We start from the raw sequence: 21,192 nt of genomic DNA, 5'->3' as shown, positions 1-21,192 counted from the left end.
TCTCTTTTTCCCATTCTTTTGGTTTTGTTTTTGTGCCAGTCCCAGAGCTTGAACTCTGGGCCTAGGTACTTTCCTAGCTTTTTTTTTCCCCTCAAAGCTAGCACTCTACCTCTTGAACTATAACTTGACTTTCAGCATTTTGGTGGCTAATTGGAGATAAGAATCTCACAGTCTTTCCTTTTTGGGCTAGTTTTGAACTACAATCCTTAGATATCATAGCTACAATTACAGGCATGAATCACTAGTGCCCAGCTTCTTTTTCCCATACTTAATGCTATTTATTTCCTCCAACTTCTTCTCTTCCAGCCATACTTTATAGTTTATTGCCCTCATCTTTATTTTTGTTTTAACTGATTCCAATATGGAATTAGAGATTCTATGAAATGTATTTGACTTATGCTTCCTTCTGTTAATTATTTTTTGCCAATCCTGGGCTTGAGCTCAGGGCCTGATCACTGTTCTTGGGCTTTCTCAAGGCTAGAGTTCTACCACTTGAGCCTCAGCACCACTTCCGGCTTTTTTCTATGTATGTGGTACCGAGGAATCGAACCCGGGTTTTCATGCATGCTAGGCAAGCACTTTAACCACTAGGCCAAACTCCTAGCCCCTTCCTTCTCTTAAATTTTAATTATAATCTAGCTAGCTAGCTATTTTGATTCAGGGAATAAACCCAGTTTTTTATGCACGCCAAAAAGGCACTTTGTCTATCACAAGTTACATTTAATTTATTTTGACTGGGTAACATGTTACCTAGGCCTCTACTAGACTGAAGTATTCCCTGTAGCAAGAGATAATTTATCCTACCTTGAGTTTTACAAACTCTACCAAACTGACTTATAGGAAGTAACTTTGGATTTAAATGAGACTACACATCCTCCTGTTCCTCTCCCTCCCTTTAAGGTCAAGTCTGTTCGTGTAGCTCTGAGCTGGTGGGAGAGTAAGAGGTCTGACTTTCAGGTACCTTTCAATGAGTACATGAAGACTAGTCCTTCCTATGAGATCTTGGACCACCCTCTCTCCACGTGCCTTGTACTCCCACTGCCTGCCCAGCGCAGGAACAGAATCCTTTCTCAGTGGTATTACTGGGATAAGCAACAGCAATAAGAAGAAGCCCTTATGGCTGTTACTGCCCAGGTAATAAGGTAAATTATGCCAGATAATGATTTCTTAGAATCATATGTGAATTTATGCAGTGACCTTGTGGAGTGAATAAACAAATGTATTTTTCTCTTGTAAATTCTGTAAATGTCATTGTTTCTTTCGTTCACTTATCCATGAATTAAAACGTGATACTCTGTGACAAGGACAGTGCTGGACCTTGAGGTCACATGACTCTCCTTACCCCTGTAGTCTAGAAGTAAAGCTAAAGAAGTATGAGGAGGATCTATGATTGGAAATCTACACACGATCTGCATTTTCCCTCAGGAGAACTCCTGATGTGTTTACCTTTTCTCTCCAAGGCTACAACTCCATGCTGATCTTATTTAAAGAGACAAGTTCCATGCTACCTCCACCCCTTGTAGCAATACATTTAAGTTGAAATCTATATAAATTGTTTAATATAATATGACTGGAATGTTTTCCTTGAAGTTAAATATTGAATAAGTTTTTCTTTTCCTTAAATTTTATGAGATGTTGAAGTTATGAGATGTTGTCAGATGCTCTTGTAAACTGAACTTGAGAAATACAGTGATATGTTCAGTTCCTGAACAGTGTTTTGACAACAATTAGGTTTCAAAGAGAAGAACCCTATACAGACACTGACATGCTCTAGAACACTAGTCTCTACTGTCATGGTCAGCTGTCATGAGCTGTAAATCACTGAACAATAGCAGCCTGTCATCTTAACTTCAAACAAAGCTATATTGGCATGTAAAAGGAACCTACTGACATGAATTACTTAGTCTTTTCACTGTAATTACAATATGTCGATGTCCTAATAAAGACAAATCAAAGTATAAATAGATAGGTAAAAATTTTTAAAGTATTTCTTAGGTGTCTGATTGAATACTCAGACATTTCCCAAGATTCAAAAGTTTTTTTTGTTTTGTTTTGTTTTGTCATTAGTGTTATTCTATCATCATGAGCTTGTCAGTTTGGACAAAGTAGAAAATAGCGAGAGCTCATCTGTCTTTTTATCTCCCACCTCCCTCAATCATTATGTGAAGATCCAAATGTACAAGGTCACATAACATCAGAGAAATAATTAATCATTGGATGAGCTGGGAATTGACTTAGTGGAATAATGCTTACTTAGCATGCATGAAGCACTGGGTTCAATTCCTCAGTACCACATACACAGAAAAATCTGGAAATAGTTCTGTGGTTCAAGTGGTAGAGGTCTAGCCTTGAGCAAAAGAAGCTTAGGGGCAGTGCCCAAGCCCTGAGTTCAAGCCCCAGGACTGCTAAAAACAAGTAAGGAAATAAATAAATAAATACATAAATAGTTTAAAAATAATCCTTGGCTAATGAGAAGTTTGAAAGAAGTCATTTAAAGACTCCAATTAGGGCCTGTTCTCCTGAGTCTCATAGGTTTTCCTGAAGGCTTCCATGGGAAGGGACTAGATAAAAGAAGGAGAGGAGTGGGAGGAGGGCAGGGAGAGAGACAGGGAGGAAGACATAGAAGCTACAGATTTAGGGGACAAAAAGTCCTTCTCAGAACTGCAGATGAGTGCTAATGAGAACCTAAATTAGCTGTAAGAATGAACAAGATGATCTATAAATCATTTCAAGGGCCAGGCTCTCTAAGTGGGTTTTAGCATATCGTCATCACTTACAGAAAATTTAAGTGGGTTTTAGCATGTCGTCATCACTTACAGAAAATTTAAGTTAGAAACTGAAAGGAAGGGTGGTGGCCAGAAAAGAAATAGCCAAGAACTTGAGTTATATAAACTGCTCAGAGGTGCTTATTAGGCATGGGGAAACAGGTTCCAGGGCTCCCTGTACAATTTGCTATGGATGACATCAGACAATGCAGAGAAACAAGGAAAAATGCCAGGTGGTTACAGAGCAGGGAAATGATGTAGCATACCTGCGATTACAGTGCGAGGAGGTAAGAATAACTCATTCATGTGCACACCTGGGTGTGTAAGTCTGTCTCTCAAAGTCTCTTTCTCAAAACTGGAAATCAACAATGCAAGATTGAAAAGAAATAAATGCTGTGGTAAAAAAAAAAAAGATTCTAAGTGGATTTGTATACACACACATACACACACACACACACACACACACACATGTTTCTGCAAATCACATACGGTAGGGTGTACAATCCTGAGCCCAAAGCCTATGGCACATTTGAGGCAAAGACAAAGAGAGGAATTATTAAAAGCAATATCTTGGTGGCAGCTGAAAAATAACCATGTACCCAGACAATAAGAGTTGATGAGGCCTGGTTCTCAGTACCAAGCCCAAGCTCCAGGCACTTGCCAGAAGAAAATAATATTTTGATACCTGTGGCAACGGGTGTCAGATACTTCACCAGCCCGTGTTAGGAATGTGGACCTGGCAAAGAAAGTGTGGAGCCAGAAGTGAGGCCTCATCAAAGATCCCCTGAGCCTGGGGCTGGTTGCTAGAAGGATCTGGCAGGCTTCTTTGAGCAAGCAGTTCTCCTCTCTGCCAGTTTTGGTCAGAAGCTTTGAAATTGTCTTCACTTTGTGTCATGTCATATTTTCAAGCATGGACACAAATCTCCTCACCTAAGTCAAGAATACTTAAACTAGCTGTCGAGAGCTGCTTTCCCATTCACTGGTACTATAACCCCAGTCAAGGAAACACTGGATGTTATTGATGGAATGAGGTCTTTGTTTATAAAGCATGCATAGCACCGTTCCCAGAGCACACTCAGGATATACATCTTGGGTTTAAATGGAAAACATACCTCTCTGCCTTTGGATCTCTCTGGAAAGATCACAGGCGCATTTTCAATTTCACTTTCTTAAAGATCCGGCTTGTAGACATTCACTTATCTTATAAAGTACACTGTTATGTTAACGTGTAATCTGTGCAGCTGATTTGTTCTCAGCAAATCCATAGCAGTCTTCAGGGTTTGTTGCTGTTTTTTTTTTTTTTCAGCCTCGCTTTCAAAAGGGAAAACCTAAGAGCAATTCTGCCTCCTGGGACCTGGTTTGGAACATTTCATTTAAGAGAATACCTTTGTATTTAGATCCCAGTAAGAAAATTTAAGGGCTACCTTTTGTCCCTGTCCATTGTATATCTAGAAGTCATCTTTTTTTTTTTTTAGAAGTCATTTTTTTAAAGAAACAGGTCAGCTCAAACTTCACTCAGGATCCTTCCCCCAACCCTGGCCTCCCCTCTTTCCTCACCTCACCTGGCTTGGCTAGGGCTGCCACAGCAAACCAAATACTTTAAAATAGCAGAAATGTGTTCTCTCTCGGTTCTTGTGGCCAGATATCTGAAACTGTGACGTCTGCAGGGCCACGTCTTCTGTGCTGACTCTAGAGAAAACATGGCTCATGCCTTTCTCTTTCCTCCTTGTCTGCTGCTTGTCCTTGTGGATCCTGGACTTGCAGTTGCACTTTGGTCATTACATGGCATTCTCTCTGTTTCCATCATTTCTCTATTCTTTTCTTCTTATAAGAACACACATCAAGTTAGCTAGGTTCACTCTAGTCCAGTAGCACCTCAATTTAGCTTGATTATATTCACAGAGGCCCTTTTCCAAATGAAGGCATTTAATGGTACACGGGCTTAGGCACTCTACTACCTTTTGTGAGGAGACACATCTCTTACTTTATAATACTCTTTCTTGTGGTCATGCACCTTTATAGTGCCGCTTATTTTAATATCTCACAGCAGGTGGTGTATTATATTTTCATAGTCTATTGTTTTCAATCATTGCCTGTCACATCCATGAAAGTAGGACTCATATTTACATCCAACAAAACATCTTGTCAGTGCTCCATGTTTGTAGAAGTACTTCATTATCATTTCTATGAGTTTTTATGTGCATTCAATGTTAATGATGTATATAAGGTTACATAAAAATGTTTTATAAATACATTTGTCAGTGTATTATGCAGCCATTGCTGTGTATTGAGACTTCCCTTTTCAGGATATACTAAACATTTTTTAAAATCCCATTTTGTTTTTCACAAGAGTATTAAATAATACCTATTCTCTATATTTTCCAGTTTTGTATTTGAAGTTTAAAAAGGTTAGTTCAATATTTCACAGCCATACAGCCCATGCACGGCAGACCCTGGATCTGGTCTCAGGTCTGTCTGTGTGTCTTCAACATGGACTCTTCACACATGAATAAGCTTTTACCAGATGATCATGAAGCTGCCTGTGTAGTAGCTGCCATTTACCTGGTATCCACATTCTTGTTCACGCCAAAGCCCAGAGAGGTTAAAAAACTGGCCAACCTTTTAGCACCCCTTGACTTGAAGATTTCTTTTTGAAAAATGACTTTTCCTCTGCTTTTTGCAAAATAGCTTTTAAAGAAGGTTTGAGAAAAAGACAAACATGGAATAAAAAGAACCATTACTTTAACAGTTCGTGCACTTCACGACAGTATAGAAGAGCAGCCTTGTCAGTTCCAGTTAGAGACTACTCTGAGAAAGTCTCTCCATCCAAAACTGCCAGCCAGCAAATGCCCTTGGGTATCACGTGGCTTCTTTGTGGAGGAAAGTGGTAACGGGTTATATTTTAAGTCAATAACTCTGCTAGAGGAAGGAGAGATGCTATTGCATGTTTTCCAGGGCCTCTCTAGCCTGTCTTTCTGACTTGCACAAGTTCTAGTTATTTGGTTACAAAGTCTCTTTCTGGGCCTATGTTTGTCTCTGGCCTCAGGCAGGAGGAAAACCCCAGAAGCCCCACCTTCTGGGACACTACAGCCCTTTGGACATTGTGCTCTGCCCCATGCTCTGTGTCTAAGGAGCGAGCTGTCTACCACCTTCAGTGGGACTTTGTTCTGCTATTTGGAGTCTGTGTCTTGCTCCTCCAGTCTAAGGGTAAATTCTCAACCTGTGAGCCGGAGATGTCATGGCCAATAGTTATTTTCCATAGTCTGAGTCAAAAAGCCTGGACAGGGATGTGGGACTCTGTGACTTGCAAAGAGGCATTGCCCTGGTGCCACCACACAGCTAGACATTGTACTGCCTACAACCGACCATTTGTATACTTAGCCATTTGTCAGGAGCCATTTGCTTAGGATAAGCCCTGAGATGCTACCCCATTTACCCTGACTGCTCTCTCTTTGCTCTTATTATTCTCTTGGAACACTGTGTTCTGCTGTCTGGACCAGACTTTTTCCTGGCACTGACAACTTGTCTCTTTCCCTTTAGCCCCAGTCTGGCTTTCCTGTTCTCACCTGACCTACTTATGTGCAGCCTTGACTGGCAAAAGGCCCCATCTGCCTTTCTTTGTAGTGGGAACTCTTATTTCATCTCAAAACAGGAGACTCTTTTTACCAAGATTTCCATCAGAAAGGATGGAACAGGATTAATATACCCTGCTCAAGGGTAGCACACAAAGAGAAAGGACAAATGGAGAGTATCATAGACCTTGAACAGTCTGGCTGGCAGAGCACACCACTGACCTGTACAGGCTGCCATTTTAGTGAGAAGCAGCTAGAAACTTATATCTTGCCTGGCCAAGACCCTGTCTGGTCTGCAAGATGCCTCCAGCTCATGAGCTCCTGGTCACATGCACACCACAATAACCATGGCAAGTTATTTGGGGTTCCCCAGGCTTTTCATAACTCTGAAGGTCATTTCCTTCCTGGAAGGCCATTTGCCTGAAGCCCAAACTTTATTCTTGAGGAATTCATATAGTTACCCATAGGATTCAGATCCTGGTAATAGTAAATGCCCAAGAAGTACCTGATGGATGAATACATGTATAGAAAATCTAATTCAGCTCCCATCTCTCTAAAATCCTAAACACAAACCCCTCAAATAGCCCTCTGAAAAATGCTTCTTTCTTGGTCCAAAACTGGAATATAAATCAATAAACTAGACTTCTCCTATAGTTCTTGCCTTCTCCAGTAGAACCAGAGCTGAGGGTTGCCTCCTCTCTCTGCTTGGAGCCAGCCACAGCAGAAGGAGGAAGATAAGCCATGGCCTCCGGTAGACATACCTTTCTCTCCTATGCTTTCTAAAAGGAAATTCCACTATCTACTTGACTGGATCCTTTCATGCTGCAATGTACACTGTCTTCCTTTACCCAGAGTGCAATGACATCTCAAGATCTCTGATGTTCACAGGTGTAGAGCTACCCAACCAACTAGGAGCTGGCTCTTCACATCTACATTTCCTTTACCTCAGGCTTCCTAACAATGAGTCTTTACATATTTCAAAGTTTCTGCCTTGACTTTCATGAGTTAGTCCATAATCTTTGTTGTGCTATTGGAGAAAATAGTTTCCATCTTTTCCTAATTGTTAAAAAAAATGATGGTCTCTTCTTTAAGACAAAAAAATGGTTAATCCCTCCTTCTGTCCTGTGCTCAAATACTGAATCTCAGATCCTTTGAGTTCTCACATAATTTAGGTGTTAATTCCTTTGTGGGCACTTTTCAAGCTACTGCATGCACCGTGCAGATTTCATTAAACCTCCTACTCTCTTCTTCTATTGGTGTCTCAGAACAGGCAAAGGAAGTTTTGCTGTAAATTAAAGCATTTTGCTCAGAAATACTCTTTTGAACCCCTTTATGAATGTGTATTTATTTATTTGGCCTGCAGACGGAGAAATGAGCATCTGTTAGGACTAAGGGAGAATGCAAGTGGCTGTCTTCTCATCTCATTTGTGGGAAACATCTGCATACAATAATGTACAGGACTCACATTTCAGGGTTTGTAGTCCTGCATGGTTTCATCCTTAAATCATCCTGTGTTGGCAAAGAATAGTGAGAGCCAGGCCAGGAATGAACAATATGAAGCCTATGTACAGAATGAGATCAAATGAAGAGTGCAGGACCTACAATAGTCCCATAGCTACTGTCTGTAGTTTCTAATGTGTTCACCCTGGAAGCTAGTGTATTATTTCAGTAATTATATGTCAAAAGCCTCTGGAACTTCTTCATAATTGGCATGTGGGCCAACAGGATAAACTTTGGGGAAATAGATGACTAATGGAGTTGGGTTATTTTAAGTGGAAACTTTGTAATAGTCATGTTTTTCCATGTTTAAATAACGAAGAAGAGACTGGGTTCTTAGTCCTGATCCTGCCATTTGTTTCCTTTGAGATGTGGGAAAATATATTTATATGTACTTTAAGCGTTAATTTTTTTTTCCAGTCTTAGTGCTTGAACTCAGGGCCTGGGCAGTGTCCCTGAGCTTCTTTTGTTAGTGCTGGTGCTAGGCTAGTGCTCTACCACTTGAGCCACAGCTTTACTTCAGACTTTTATGTGGCAGTTAAATTTACATAAGAGTCTCAATGACTTTGCTGTCCGGGCTGGCTTCAAACCACAATCCTTAGATCTCAGCTTTCTGAGTAGGTAGGATTGCAGACACGAGCCACTGGCACCCAGATGTATTAATTTTTTAATTCATAAAATAAGAATAATACCAGGGAAATTTTATGAGGATTTAATGAATCATGAGAGCCATGAGTCTTGTCCTTGTCACTACTAAATCTTCTTTGTACATCATGCTATTGCAGACAATATTGGCCCAAAATCCCAGAGTCCTGGCATGCTGATGCTTCTAGGCAGAATGTAATCAAGCATTCTTCTGTCCCAGATTATGACACTCAGAGCCATGACCATCTTGAAAGAAAATACTTAGTTGGCACTTAACACATTTAGGGCTGTTTTCACACACACACACACACACACACACACACACACACACACACACACAATTTAAAAAGAAAAAAACAAAAAACAGAAGCTTTTACTGAACTCTACTAGCATGCCATCAACTTAACTGGAGTTTCTAGTAACTGGGACACATTTTCCCTTGGGTTTACAGATTAAGATCTCACTATTTTGTCTGTTCATTTAGAGGAGGGGTGGCAAAAGTAGCTAAGAGAATGTCATGCACCTTTCCTAGAAAAGAAAAGGTTTTGTAAATCCTCTTTGTCATCTGAGTTTTACAGTAAATGTTACTAAGTGTTAGCTGTCACTGCCTCTGAGCATACCCAGTCATTTAGGGCAAATATGTGAGAATAAAACCATGCAGAGGGCTAAGGCACAGGCTGCACAAGAGAAACCCAAAGAAATGAAGAGCATGAAAAGAGCAGGAATGATCTAACCCGAGGAGAAAGAAGATAGGAGAATAAGCTCCAAGAAGGAAGTTTCTTCCTTACTGACCAGTCAAGGGTCTCCATACCCTCTGTAGGCCTTTCCTGTACTCTTGCCTATCTACCTGGGGACCTTGCCATGCCATCAAAGAGAATACTGTTTCATGCAGACTGAAAACCTCTTAGGAATAAATGTCTTACAACTGTCCAAATAATAAATGTCCAAATGCAGCATATTTTTAACAACTCCTGCTATTAGAAAATGTTTACTTTTTTTCATTGACAAGATTGTATGCATTTATCATATATAGTATGATCCTTGGACATATATATACTCATTAAAGAATGATTAAATCTAGCTAATTGCCAAAGGTATCACCTCTCTTGGCAAAAGCACCAAACATCTGCTCTCTACATTTTTCAAGAATGTAATACATTATCAGTATCTATAGCTACTATCCCCTGCAACTGATTTGAAATAATCATTCTACCTAACTGTAATTATTCATTCTTTTGACTACCATGGTTCTACCACACTTCTGTCCACCCAGCACAGTCTCCTGTAAACAGTCTTCTCTCTACTTCTTCTTTCTTTCTTTCTTTCTTTCTTTTTTTCTTTTTTGTCTCTTTCTTTCTTTCTCTCAGATTTCAAAAAAAAAAACCAGATCTGTCTTTCTGTACCTCAATTATTTCACTTAGTATCTTATCCTCCATGCTCAACTCTATTGTCACAAGTAAAAAGAGGTTTCCTTCTTTTATATTTCTGAATTATATTCCATATTCATATAGCAGTTCCTTTTCAGGTTGATTCCTTTATTAGTGCTGCAGTGAACCTGTCAGTGCAAATGTCTGACATACTAATTATATTTTTTTAGCTTTATACTTAGCAGTTGAATGACTGAATCATAAAATAGTTCTATTTTTAACTGTTTCCAATAATGACTATATTTATTTACATTCCCACAGAATTATTAATGATTCTGATTCTTCTTTTCTCATCCTTGCAAATATGTCATCTTTTATCTTTTTCGATAATAGAAAGAAAAAAAGAAAAAAATTGTTACACCACCTTTGAGATGACTTGTTTCATTATCACATTTAAAAAGAATTTAGTTCATTCACTATCCACCCATCCTTGCTCCCTTCACTTACGGATGCAAATGCTCATCAGCAAGTTCTGGAAGCTGGAGTCACAACTACCGCATGCACCGTACACTTTGTAGTGGAAGATGTAGATTCTGGAGAAGTCATTTTACAAAGAGCTTTACCAGTGAGGAGGAGTAACTGTGGAAACTTTGTCTGAAAATTAGCTATTTTCTGCAGCTCTCTGGATGGTGGCCAAATGAACTATAAAGTTTGAAAAAAATGGCTAAATCTGTTGGGTCCAAAAGGAATGAAGCATCCTGAAAGGCAGTTATAAAAGGAGTGTGGCTATTTGCTTATTGCCTTTTTATTGTGGACTCCACCTGAGAAGAAAACCTGCTACTAAAAATGACCCCACTCTTACCATTAAAAAAATAATCATAAAAAGAGGCCAGGAATTTGGCCTAGTGGGAGAGTGCTTGCCTAGCATGCACAAAGACCTGGGTTCAGTTGCTCAGAACCACATACATAGAAAAAAGCCAGAAATGGTACAGTGGGCTCAGTGGTAGAGCTCTAGATTTAAGAAAGCCCAAGGACTGTGCTTAGGCCCTGGGTTTAAGCTCAAGACAGGCACAAAAATAATAAAATTAAAAATAAATATGGGGCCGGGAGTTTGGCCTAGTGGTTAAAGTGCTTGCCTAGCATGCATGAAGACCCGGGTTCGATTCCTCGGTACCACATATAGAAAAAAGCCAGAAGTGGTGCTGAGGCGCAAGTGGTAGAGCTCTAACCTTGAGAAAGTCCAAGGACAGTGCTCAGGCCCTGAGCTCAAGCCCAGGACTGGCAAAAAAAAATAAATAAAAATAAAAAGAACATAGTGTTCCATGTGAAAAACCTAAACTTGTTCTTTCAAATTTTTTGCATCGTCTTTGTGTGCAAGAAGATTTCAGAAAGGTACAGCCACCATTTATTGATCAATAAGAAAACTGTGATGATATAGTATTGTTATGGGGTCAAGAGGAGGGGATCCACACCCATCCAGGTGGGGATTCCACGTCCCACCAGAACAGACACAGTCTCATATAAAAAGGTGAATTTATTGGGGAAGTAGATGGTGAACTGACCGGCCAGGGACACAGTGCAGACTCGGGAGCTGACACTGTGACCCTGAGCGGCTCTCGCGCAGTTTTTAAAGGCAAAACCCATGCGGTCGAACCTGACCACACACAGGTGGCCAATGGGATAGTCACATACACAGAGGGACCATTACCAGCTCCGGCCACATGCAGGTAGCCAATAGGGTCACAGTCCAGTGTTCGAATTTACCTATCACCTTAGTTGGAGTTGGCGCGCAAATTGGAAAGGTCTCCACACAAAGCCGGGCCCCTCCCCACCCAAGCAGAGAGCCCTCCTCATAGGGGGATGGGGAGGTCAAGGTGGCTGGGCTGTACCATTGTTAACCTTCCACAATGGGGCGGGGGAACTCAGGCATTCTGGATGGCGCCAGTCCTTGCTCCCCTTAACAGTATAATTCATTATTATACATAGCTACTCATAAGCCTGAATGTATCAATCCTGGTTGTTACAATTATAATCACTGTTAATGAAGTTTTCCTTACTTTGAGAGAAATAGGTTGGTGGGATCTGAGTAGTGATCATAAAGAATACACTTGTCATCTGAACTTTCTCAAATCTAGGTCACTGGGGCAAGAGGGCCCTTTGAGAAACCAGGCTAAGTGCTATCTCACAGGCGCTTCAGTAGGAAATGACCTCCCAGCCCATTTTGGATCATAGACAATGTAAACAATGCACTATTGTCAAACAAAAAAATCGCATTCATGGTAATAGTAAAGCTCCCTGGTACATCATTTTGTACTCTGCCATGTTAATATTTTAAGTAATATGATTTCTTTTTTGTCGAGTTTTATATTCATCTCCTCTCTTCCTTTCCCTTCTGTCACAGTTTTCTATAATTCTACCCTGGATACAAGGAGAAATTCTTGGAAAATAAAGTCTTGGAGCATAATGTCAACTAATCTTTGCAAGTTAATAACCAAACCAACAGTGGGAATGGATTTAAGGTTCTCCCTTCTGTTTTTCTTTGCAGACTCAGTCTGTGTCCCAAGCTTTGATCCAGGCCTCAACATGATGACTGGAATCACCCCTATTAACCCAATGATACCAGGCCTGGGCCTGGTACCACCTCCACCACCAACGGAAGTGGCTGTCGTCAAAGAAATAATCCACTGCAAAAGTTGTACCCTTTTTCCTCAAAATCCAAGTGAGTAGCACTTCTGAGAAATACTTTGCTTGGTATTTTCAAACATTTTTTAAATTTGAGTTTGCCTTGTATTTGTTTTCAGATGTAATTCCCCCAGGCATGTACAGAAAGGTCTCTAGATTAGAGCAAATATACAAGGTGTATCCTTGCATCTGCCAAGAGCTCACTCAATATGGAGCATGAAAGGGTTCATATCAAGCATTGAGAATCTTCTTATATGCAATAGAGTCAAATATTTCCTAGAGAACAGGGTATGAAATAGATAAGGATTTCCATCTATCTTCATAACTGTGGGAGAAAAAGTCTGAATTTAGGACTGAATTAGGAGAGAAGTACCTGTATCTCCAGATGTCTAGACCAAATTACATTTACTTGAAGGAATTATTATGGTTAATGAAATAAATGGGCTGGACTTTTTTTTAATTTAGCCGTAAATAACTAGGGTTATAGACCAAAATTGTAGTATTTTTAAAAATTTGTATTAATCAATGTTGCCTTTTTTTAAGAGATTGCTTTAGTAATCTACATGTAAACTACATAAAACGTTGTGACAGCATACATTTTCTCTTCTTATACAGCCTCCCCCAAATTTGATAGTTTGCTCATTTAAATGCAAATAATAACCAAGTATTTTTTCTCAGGCACAGCATCTTGCTTGCCAAGTAAGTATTGTGCATGCTTTCTTGGGTCACGCTTCTGTATTCTACGGTGATGCATTTTTTATCTGGCAAGAAGACAAAACAGATAACAAGCCAAGGTTTTTCTTCACGTTGTCATTTCGTCATGTTTTGTACTTTGTGAAGCCTCTCCTCCTGTTCCTAGGCTGCTGTATTATGAAGGAAAAATGAAATTATGCTAACATGTCCATTACCTTTGTTCACAGACAAGCACAGATATGCTGTGCAGAAATTAACACAAAAAATAAAGGTTGGGAGAAGGAGGGGAGAGGAAAATAGAAGTTTCTATAGAAGTTGACTATAACCTACAAATAGGATGAGACTAAATGAAAGGAACTCTAGGATATGGAAACAAGAGCTTTATCTGTGTGATTGTTGTTCTTAACGTACTATGTTATTTCTCTTCTCCTTTTTTGCCCTTATGGCTAATCTATATTGTTACTGTGTCTCACTTTGTTACCTTGTATATTGTATATACATTTATTTGTTTATTTGAAATAGGAAAGGGAAATAGGGATAACAAGATGATTGGGAGGACTGGGGGGGAAATGGTGACAAAAAGATGATAAGGGGTATCAATGTGTGGAAAGTAATGCACCAAAACCTGATGAATGTAACTTAACCCCTCTATACATTATCCCAACAATAAAAAAAAGAAAAAGAAGTTGACTGTGACCCAGACTAAACTGACTTTTGCCAGGTGAACTAGGAAAAAGAAAATCAGGAAATTAAAGACAAAAACACAAAACAAACCAAAACCCTCTGTTTCCTTTTGACGTTAGATCTTCCACCTCCATCCACAAGAGAACGACCTCCTGGGTGTAAGACTGTGTTTGTTGGAGGATTACCAGAGAATGCTACAGAAGAAATTATTCAAGAAGTCTTTGAGCAGTGTGGTGATATTACAGCTATCCGAAAGAGCAAGAAGAATTTTTGTCACATTCGCTTTGCAGAGGAATTCATGGTTGATAAAGCCATTTACCTTTCTGGTACTTTGCTTTACATAAGTGGTTTTCTGGGCATTTTGTCATGTTTTGTGATGTTAATGTAAGCTTATTCCATTTTGCCTTAGTCTATAATAAGGTTCTGGTGGGTTTCAGGCTGGAGAAATACTGCCTTTTCCCCCTCAGCTGTGAGAATCCTCTCTCTCTCTCTCTCTCTCTCTCTCTCTCTCTCTCTCTCTCTCTCTCTCTCTCTCTCTGTCTCTTTCTCTCTCTCTCTCTGTCACCCTTAAGAGTGTACCTCATATACCACACTGCAGACATTTCCTACTATCTAATCTTCAGAAATTCTGTTGAGTTTTTAATTAATGCGCTCTAGTGTTTATTAAATAAAAGTTAATATTATGAGTACTGAGGACTCATGATTAGATGGAATTCTCTTTTAGTCTTTTAAAAGTGAATTCTCTTTCTCCACCTTGGGCTACCAATGCAAGATCAGTTCTTTGCAGGAAAGTATTTCATGGGCCTGTGGTGGGTCCAGTATCATCACCTCTTTAAATCTGCTCCACCATTCTTGTTTTTGGGTGTCAAATTTTATACAAGATCTTAACAGATGGTGAAATTAAGTGTAGGGTTGCCTTCCACTCATGGGTGTTGAAGTAGGTATATGGAGTCTGTCAACAAGTCATTTTCCTAAATTAAGAATAATGAGGTGAGTGTTGGTGTATGTGTGGCTTTCAGAAGGGCATTTTTGTCTTTAGATTAACTTACAAATTCTTCCCTCATGTTCCAGAAACTATTTTTAGTCTGATACATCCCGTATATCCCTCCTTACTCTGGAGGCAAAGCTAATTAATGGGTGAAGGTGGGAAAACAATAGGGAAAAAAATGTGTGAATATGACTGCCAGGTTTTACTTAATTTCTGCAGTCTGCTTCTGTAGCCAGGATGTTCTATTGCCTCGAGGTTGTTGCCATACCTCAGAGACTTTCTTGAGTTACATAGCAATATGAAGAACTTAAAAACCTTTATTCAAGTAAACTTACAATATGAAATATAAATAAAGTCTGGAAGTGTTCCCTGGTAGAAATGGGAAACAGACCTAAAGATATGTTGTAATGCATGTGCAGTTGTCAGACTGTGGGGACCTGGAGATTGCAATGCTGGAGTTCACAAGCCCTGACTGGATTCCCTTCCTCCCAGCCTCATCTGCAGAATAATTACTCTCTCCAACCAGGACTGTGAGGAAGAGTAAAACAAATAATCAGCATTCTGCATTGTGTTCTTTCTTAACACAACCCCATCATTGTGAGGAAGAAGGATTGATTCTTGTTTTTCTGCAAACCCTGCCCTGGGGACCTGAATTCTAGTCACTATATTAAACTATAACTTACCAATAAAATCTTTTTGCTTATTCTACTTTACTCAAGGAAAGGTTTAGAGCAGATCAAAGCTCCTTTCAACATGAACACAATTCAACGTTTAGACCCAATCAAAAAGACATTCACAAAGATGAGCATTCCCCAGTTTAGACACACAAAAGGGAGTTGCTTTACTTTAGCTTCACTGCTCCTTGTCTTTTGCAGAAGCAGGAAGGCCCAGCCTAGGCCTCACCTGCAACTTCCCTGTCTGAACACAGGGAAGTCCCCAGCTCTATCACCTCTGTCCTCTGTATCAGAACTGAGAGGATATGAAAGGCTGACTAATTGAAGGGGCAGGAAGGAGACAGGCTGCCCTTCCTGCATCAAGCTCCTGCAAACCCAAGCCCAGCTGGAAGGCCTAATTTTAGAACCGCGTTCACATCTGACGGCCAAGCTAATTTTAGTCTCAGCCTCATCAGGGTCTCTTTTAAGGCTGTAATGATGATGTTTTGGTGAAAGAGAAGGTTCATCTGGTACAGAAATGTCTGGAAAGTGATTCTCTGGACGTGAGCAGGGGAAAGGTGCTTAGCTAGTTTGGACAGCTGGCTTGTCCTAGGCCGTCCTTCTGCCCAGCTGTTCTGTGCATCACTGTGGCCTGCTGACTTGTTCACTTTCCTTGATCCACTTTGTTCGTTCTGCTCATTAATGAGAGGCTGTTTGCGTGGTTGGTCAGTGTGGTTATGGTTTTTTTCCTTTTAAAATACACAGCAGAAACCTGGGAGGGAGAAGGGTTCAGAGGCTGGAAGCATCAGATGTGAGATCTGTATCTTATTTGTAAGTTTCCAAAGGTGTGAAATGCCCCTCTGGGGGAAAAGTTGGCTGTTAGATGGATTTGCAACTGCGTTTCAACCTCGAATGCTACAGATCGTCTGTCCAAACTACCATGAGCTCCTGAACATCAGCACAGCACAACTCAGCATTTTACAGTTGTATATTTCATTTGCAAAGCCCCGACATGGCAAAAGTGCTTATTTTGCTCTCTTCTCTGGCAGCCCCTAGCAGCTGAGTTCCTGCTGGGACCTGAATTTATGTTCTGAAACTCTGAGTAACCCCAAAGTGAAGAGCAACCTCAAAGTCAAGTCTTCTTCATTTGAAGTTGGCTGGCTGGTTTCAGGCCTGCGTTGATGTCTTAGATCAAGTTTCTGCTCAAAATCTCTATAAGTGTGATAGCTCAAAGCAACTCCCCCAGAGTTCTAGGTCCACTGTGTGGGCTGTGTGTGTGTGTGTGTGTGTGTGTGTGTGTGTGTGTGTGTGTGTGTGTATGTGTGTGTACCTCTGGGCTCTTATATTCCCGAAGCCTTGAAAGGTTGTATGGACAATTTGTGTGGCTGCGAATATGGCAACAGCCAGTCTCTTGCTAGAAGGTAAAATATCTTCCTGAGTGTCCCAGAGGATATGTGAAAATGAAACAACATTGCACAACAATTGCCCTTGTAATTGTGGCTTTTGCAGCTGCAGAGAGAAAACTCAACTGCAGCCTTTCCTAGAGGAATAAAGCAGTACCCTGTAAGTGAGGTGTTCTGGCATTTACTTTGTAGATCCCCTTAAACATCACAAATGCTCTTTATGTACTCACAGACCACCTCATTCCAGAAAGAATTGAAGAGTGCTTATACAGTAAAGTTACGGTAAATTCCAAATACAAAACAACCCCTCCCCCCAAAAAAGAGCTTTCTGAAAAACCAGAGGGAAAAAAAAGGGGGGCCCTAATTAGTATCTTTTTTTTCTTGAGGTCATCTTCTAGGTGACAATAAATTGATACATGGTAAGAAATTCTCTGAGACACTCCCGGAATGATCTTTGTCCCCAAATCTGTAACAGGCCTAATTCAGCAGTATTTCATGATGGGTGGGAAGGAGCCATTAGGCTTTCTACCTCCTAGGCGAAGATGTTCTGTCCCGAGCACAGACAAAGAAACTGCTTAGGTAGGGTGAAGCTTGAACCAAAAGTTGTGTCTATTGTGACCACACTTTCTCCACTGCCTCAGGTTACCGTATGCGGCTAGGGTCAAGTACGGACAAAAAGGATTCTGGCCGCCTGCACGTGGACTTTGCCCAGGCCAGGGATGACTTCTACGAGTGGGAATGCAAGCAGCGGATGCGCGCGCGCGAGGAGAGGCACCGGCGCAAGCTGGAGGAGGACCGGCTCCGGCCCCCGTCCCCGCCGGCCATCATGCACTACTCCGAGCACGAAGCCGCTCTGCTGGCCGAGAAGCTGAAAGGTATGGAATCTCCTAGCCTTCCTTCCTCTGCCTCAGCCCCTGTCTGCCATCTGCAAACAGGCTCTGGAAACCTCTCCTGTGCATTCATTCACCAGCTGGTTTCTCCCGAGAGGACAGGAACAACCTTGAACCTGCAGACAGCTGGGGTCCTGGCCTTCCAGCACCTTCTCCTGCCTGTCCCCCTCTCCATCTTCCCTCTCCCCCCCCCCCACACACCACGTGAACATTGTCATTCCACAAAGCTCAGTGAATGAGATGACAGAGGGGCAGCTGCAGCAGTCCCACGCCCAGTTCCCTGTCCTGGAATCTAGTGAGGTCTCAGCGGGCCAGGAGAGTGTGGGGAGTGTCCCCTGTGGAGTTTTCAGTTCCACCAAGCTCTTAAGGATTTCCTGGGGGCACACGGGGCCCTGTAGTCAGGCCCACAGAAGACCAAGGAGAAGCGGAGGATTGGATCCCTCACTCTAGCGATGGAAGTGTTTCTTAAAGGCCAACAAGTGACTGAAACGGTAGAATAGTGGACCTGAGCAGAAAAAGCTAAGCAAGAGCTTGAGGCCCTAAGGTCACACTCCAAGACTGGCTGGCACAAACCTAAGACCTAAGTACTGAAACACACACACACACACACACACACACACACACACACACACACACACAGAGAGAGAGAGAGAGAGAGAGAGAGAGAGAGAGAGAGAGAGAGAGAAGAGGAGGTAAAAAGACACTTCAAACACCTCCAGATGCAACAATGTAAGTGCACATGCTTCCTTGCCAAGAAGGTTTGCAAAGGCCTCCTGTGACTTCAGTGCTCAGGATATAACTGCACATGGAGACCTTAGTACATGCCCAGCAGAACTTTAGTGATGATGGGGAAAAAGCTGGATGATGATGATGATGATGATGGTGTGTATGTCTTCAGTTCTCTTATTGACCCAAGTATGTGAACTGAGCAACATATAGACATTTTATAGGCAAATGATCATATAGACATTTTATAGACAAATGGTCTTATAAACGTTTTATAGATAAATGATCTTACAGACATTTTATAGGCAAATCAGACCCTCCTTAGGTGCTATTTGGGTTGGCATAGGCCAAAATGGCCACAGGCAGACAGCTACAAGTGAACAAGTAACTGGAAGCTAGGCTGAGTAGCAAGATTGTCAAACAGGTATGTGTGCACAGGCAAGCCTAGAGCAGGCAAAAGTTTGAACATGGCATGCTAAATAAGATTGTTTTCCTAACATAAAAAGGGGCATCAAGGAATTCTAACTTGGAGAAGGAGCCCTCGGGGCAAAAAGACACATGGGAAGAAGAGAGAATTTGCTAAGCATACCCTGTTACAGAACAGAGTGAAGCTGGAAAAGTATCTGGGCCAGATGGTGGATCCTGGAAGGTCGTTGCTGGCAGTGGCTTTTATTCCATAAACAACAGAGAAGCTGTTACAAATTTCTGATGTGAGAGGGGTTGTAATTAATCCTGAGAGGGTTTTAGAGTCTAGCCGGTGTATTTCTGAGCATTTCTGTGTATTTCTAATCTAAGTGGATTAGGTGTTTTCACTAAAGAAAATGTTGGAAAAGCTACCTAACACCTATTTTAGAAAGACAGGAAAAGGACATTTTATGCTTTAAGAAAAACAAAAGTACCCAAGTCCTGTGCTTCCTGCTTTTAAGCACCTGAGAATCCTGACCTGACCCTTTACAACAACAGTGTTTCTGTAGATGCACACTTTTGGTACATGCTCTACTTTTCTGAAAAGGTTTGTTACATAGGTGTAGTTTCATAGGCAATACCTGTCTCTACAACTAGAAGCATAAACAATGTAAATACAGCCATCCTCTCACCTCTTTACTCAGTCTAGAAACCATATGTCCAGATTGAGAAAGAACAATGTTCTCATCTAGGTCTGCTCATTGGACAAACGTTTCCTTCCTTCCTTCCTTCCTTCCTTCCTTCCTTCCTTCCTTCCTTCCTTCCTTCCTTCCTTCCTTCCTCTCAACTGTTGGGCTGGGAGCTTGGCCTAGTAGTAGAGTGCTATCCTGTCAGGTCCATACCTCAAAGTGACAAAACCTAGCACCTTGGTTCTGTCACCTAATGGAGGAATTTCATGTACATTTGGCATCAACATGATGCTATTTTTCAGAAAGCAGAACTGGAATGTCTGTGCATATGTGGAGTACACAGAACTTGCCACTTCTTTTGGAAGATAGCAGATTGGGATGTCAATTTGGTAGAGTAATTTCCAAGCTTTGCCATTTCAAAAATGTATATTTATATAGAGGAGTATAATTTGCAAAACTCAGAAGCCATACCTTTGCCAAGTACTGTTTGATCCCTTGAGGTGCAAGCAGATTGGAAGTTTTTAATAGATGGCTGTTACAGTAGAATGAACTTAGCTGAGGATCCATCTTAGGCAATAGTCAGGTAATATCAAGCTTGACAATTTCAACCCAAGCACAGAGTGTGGAATATAAACAGCATTTAATTGCTCAGGAAATTGACTGCCTCCATGAGAAAATCCACTCAGTGCTCCTTCTAACACTGCAAAGCCAGCCAGGAAAATCCAAGGAAACTGTTTCTCTGATGATTATTTCATTGATGTGAGGATATAAAATGCAGTCAAGATGTTGTTTACAGAAACCTGCATCAGAAAGGAAGATAAAATAACAGTCTGAAAATACCTAGTTCAGTTTGATTTTTTTGTTGTTGTTTCTCTCTTAAGGAATCTTGCTCTTTGATTTTTTGTTGTTGTTGTTTCTCCCTTAAGGAATCTTGCTCTTAAGTTTATTACAGACAGTTCCTCCTACTTTTTTACGTCATACTTATATTTATTCTTGTAATTTTTCTTCCAGTAAATCAGCATAGTTTAGCAAAATCTGTACAAGCCCAGTTGTTATTATAACCCATAAGCCTCTCTGTGGCCTGTCCAGTGCTAAAACTGTATGGAGTAGGTGTTCTGTAAACTGATTCCTTTCTTCTTTAGTTCTCTGGCCCTCTTTTGCTTCTGATCCATAGTGCTATTGGGAATGCATCACCCATCATTCCAGTCACTGGAGAAGTATTTGCTCAGCATTTAACATGTGCCTGGCATTGTACCCAATACTGGGAGAAGAGAAAATAGTATGCCAGCCCCTGCCTTACGACTTTAGTTGTTTTGAGTGTGGCAATGACAAATCAGCCGGCATTTTCCACATTAGTAAAAGATTTGAAATACTTACATGTGCACATATACATACACACATACTATGTGTTTTATGTGCATGCTACATATGTGTACATCTGTATATGCCAATACTGCAGCTTGAACTCAGGCCTAGAAACTGTCCTTTAGCTTTTTCATTCAGTGCTGATACTTTACCACTTAAGTCATACTG

At 40.9% G+C, this 21,192-nt stretch overlaps 1 protein-coding gene across 3 annotated transcripts in view; it reads left to right on the top strand.

Moving 5' to 3' along the window:
• Enox1 (ecto-NOX disulfide-thiol exchanger 1) overlaps positions 1-21,192 on the top strand; it is a 515,583-nt gene that overhangs the window by 365,219 nt on the left and 129,172 nt on the right. For all 3 annotated transcript variants that reach the window (XM_090342091.1, XM_090342088.1, XM_090342090.1), the window contains 3 exons: positions 12,392-12,565; positions 14,025-14,231; positions 17,591-17,824. In XM_090342091.1, coding sequence (XP_090198217.1) covers positions 12,392-12,565; positions 14,025-14,231; positions 17,591-17,824 — 615 coding nt within the window. The remainder of the gene's footprint in view (positions 1-12,391; positions 12,566-14,024; positions 14,232-17,590; positions 17,825-21,192) is intronic.

This window comes from Megascapheus bottae, chromosome 11 (genome assembly GCF_031878675.1).
Source record: "Megascapheus bottae isolate mThoBot1 chromosome 11, mThoBot2.hap1, whole genome shotgun sequence".
Classification (NCBI taxonomy): Eukaryota; Metazoa; Chordata; class Mammalia; order Rodentia; family Geomyidae; genus Megascapheus; species Megascapheus bottae.
This window is presented reverse-complemented; position numbering and strand designations above follow the sequence as displayed.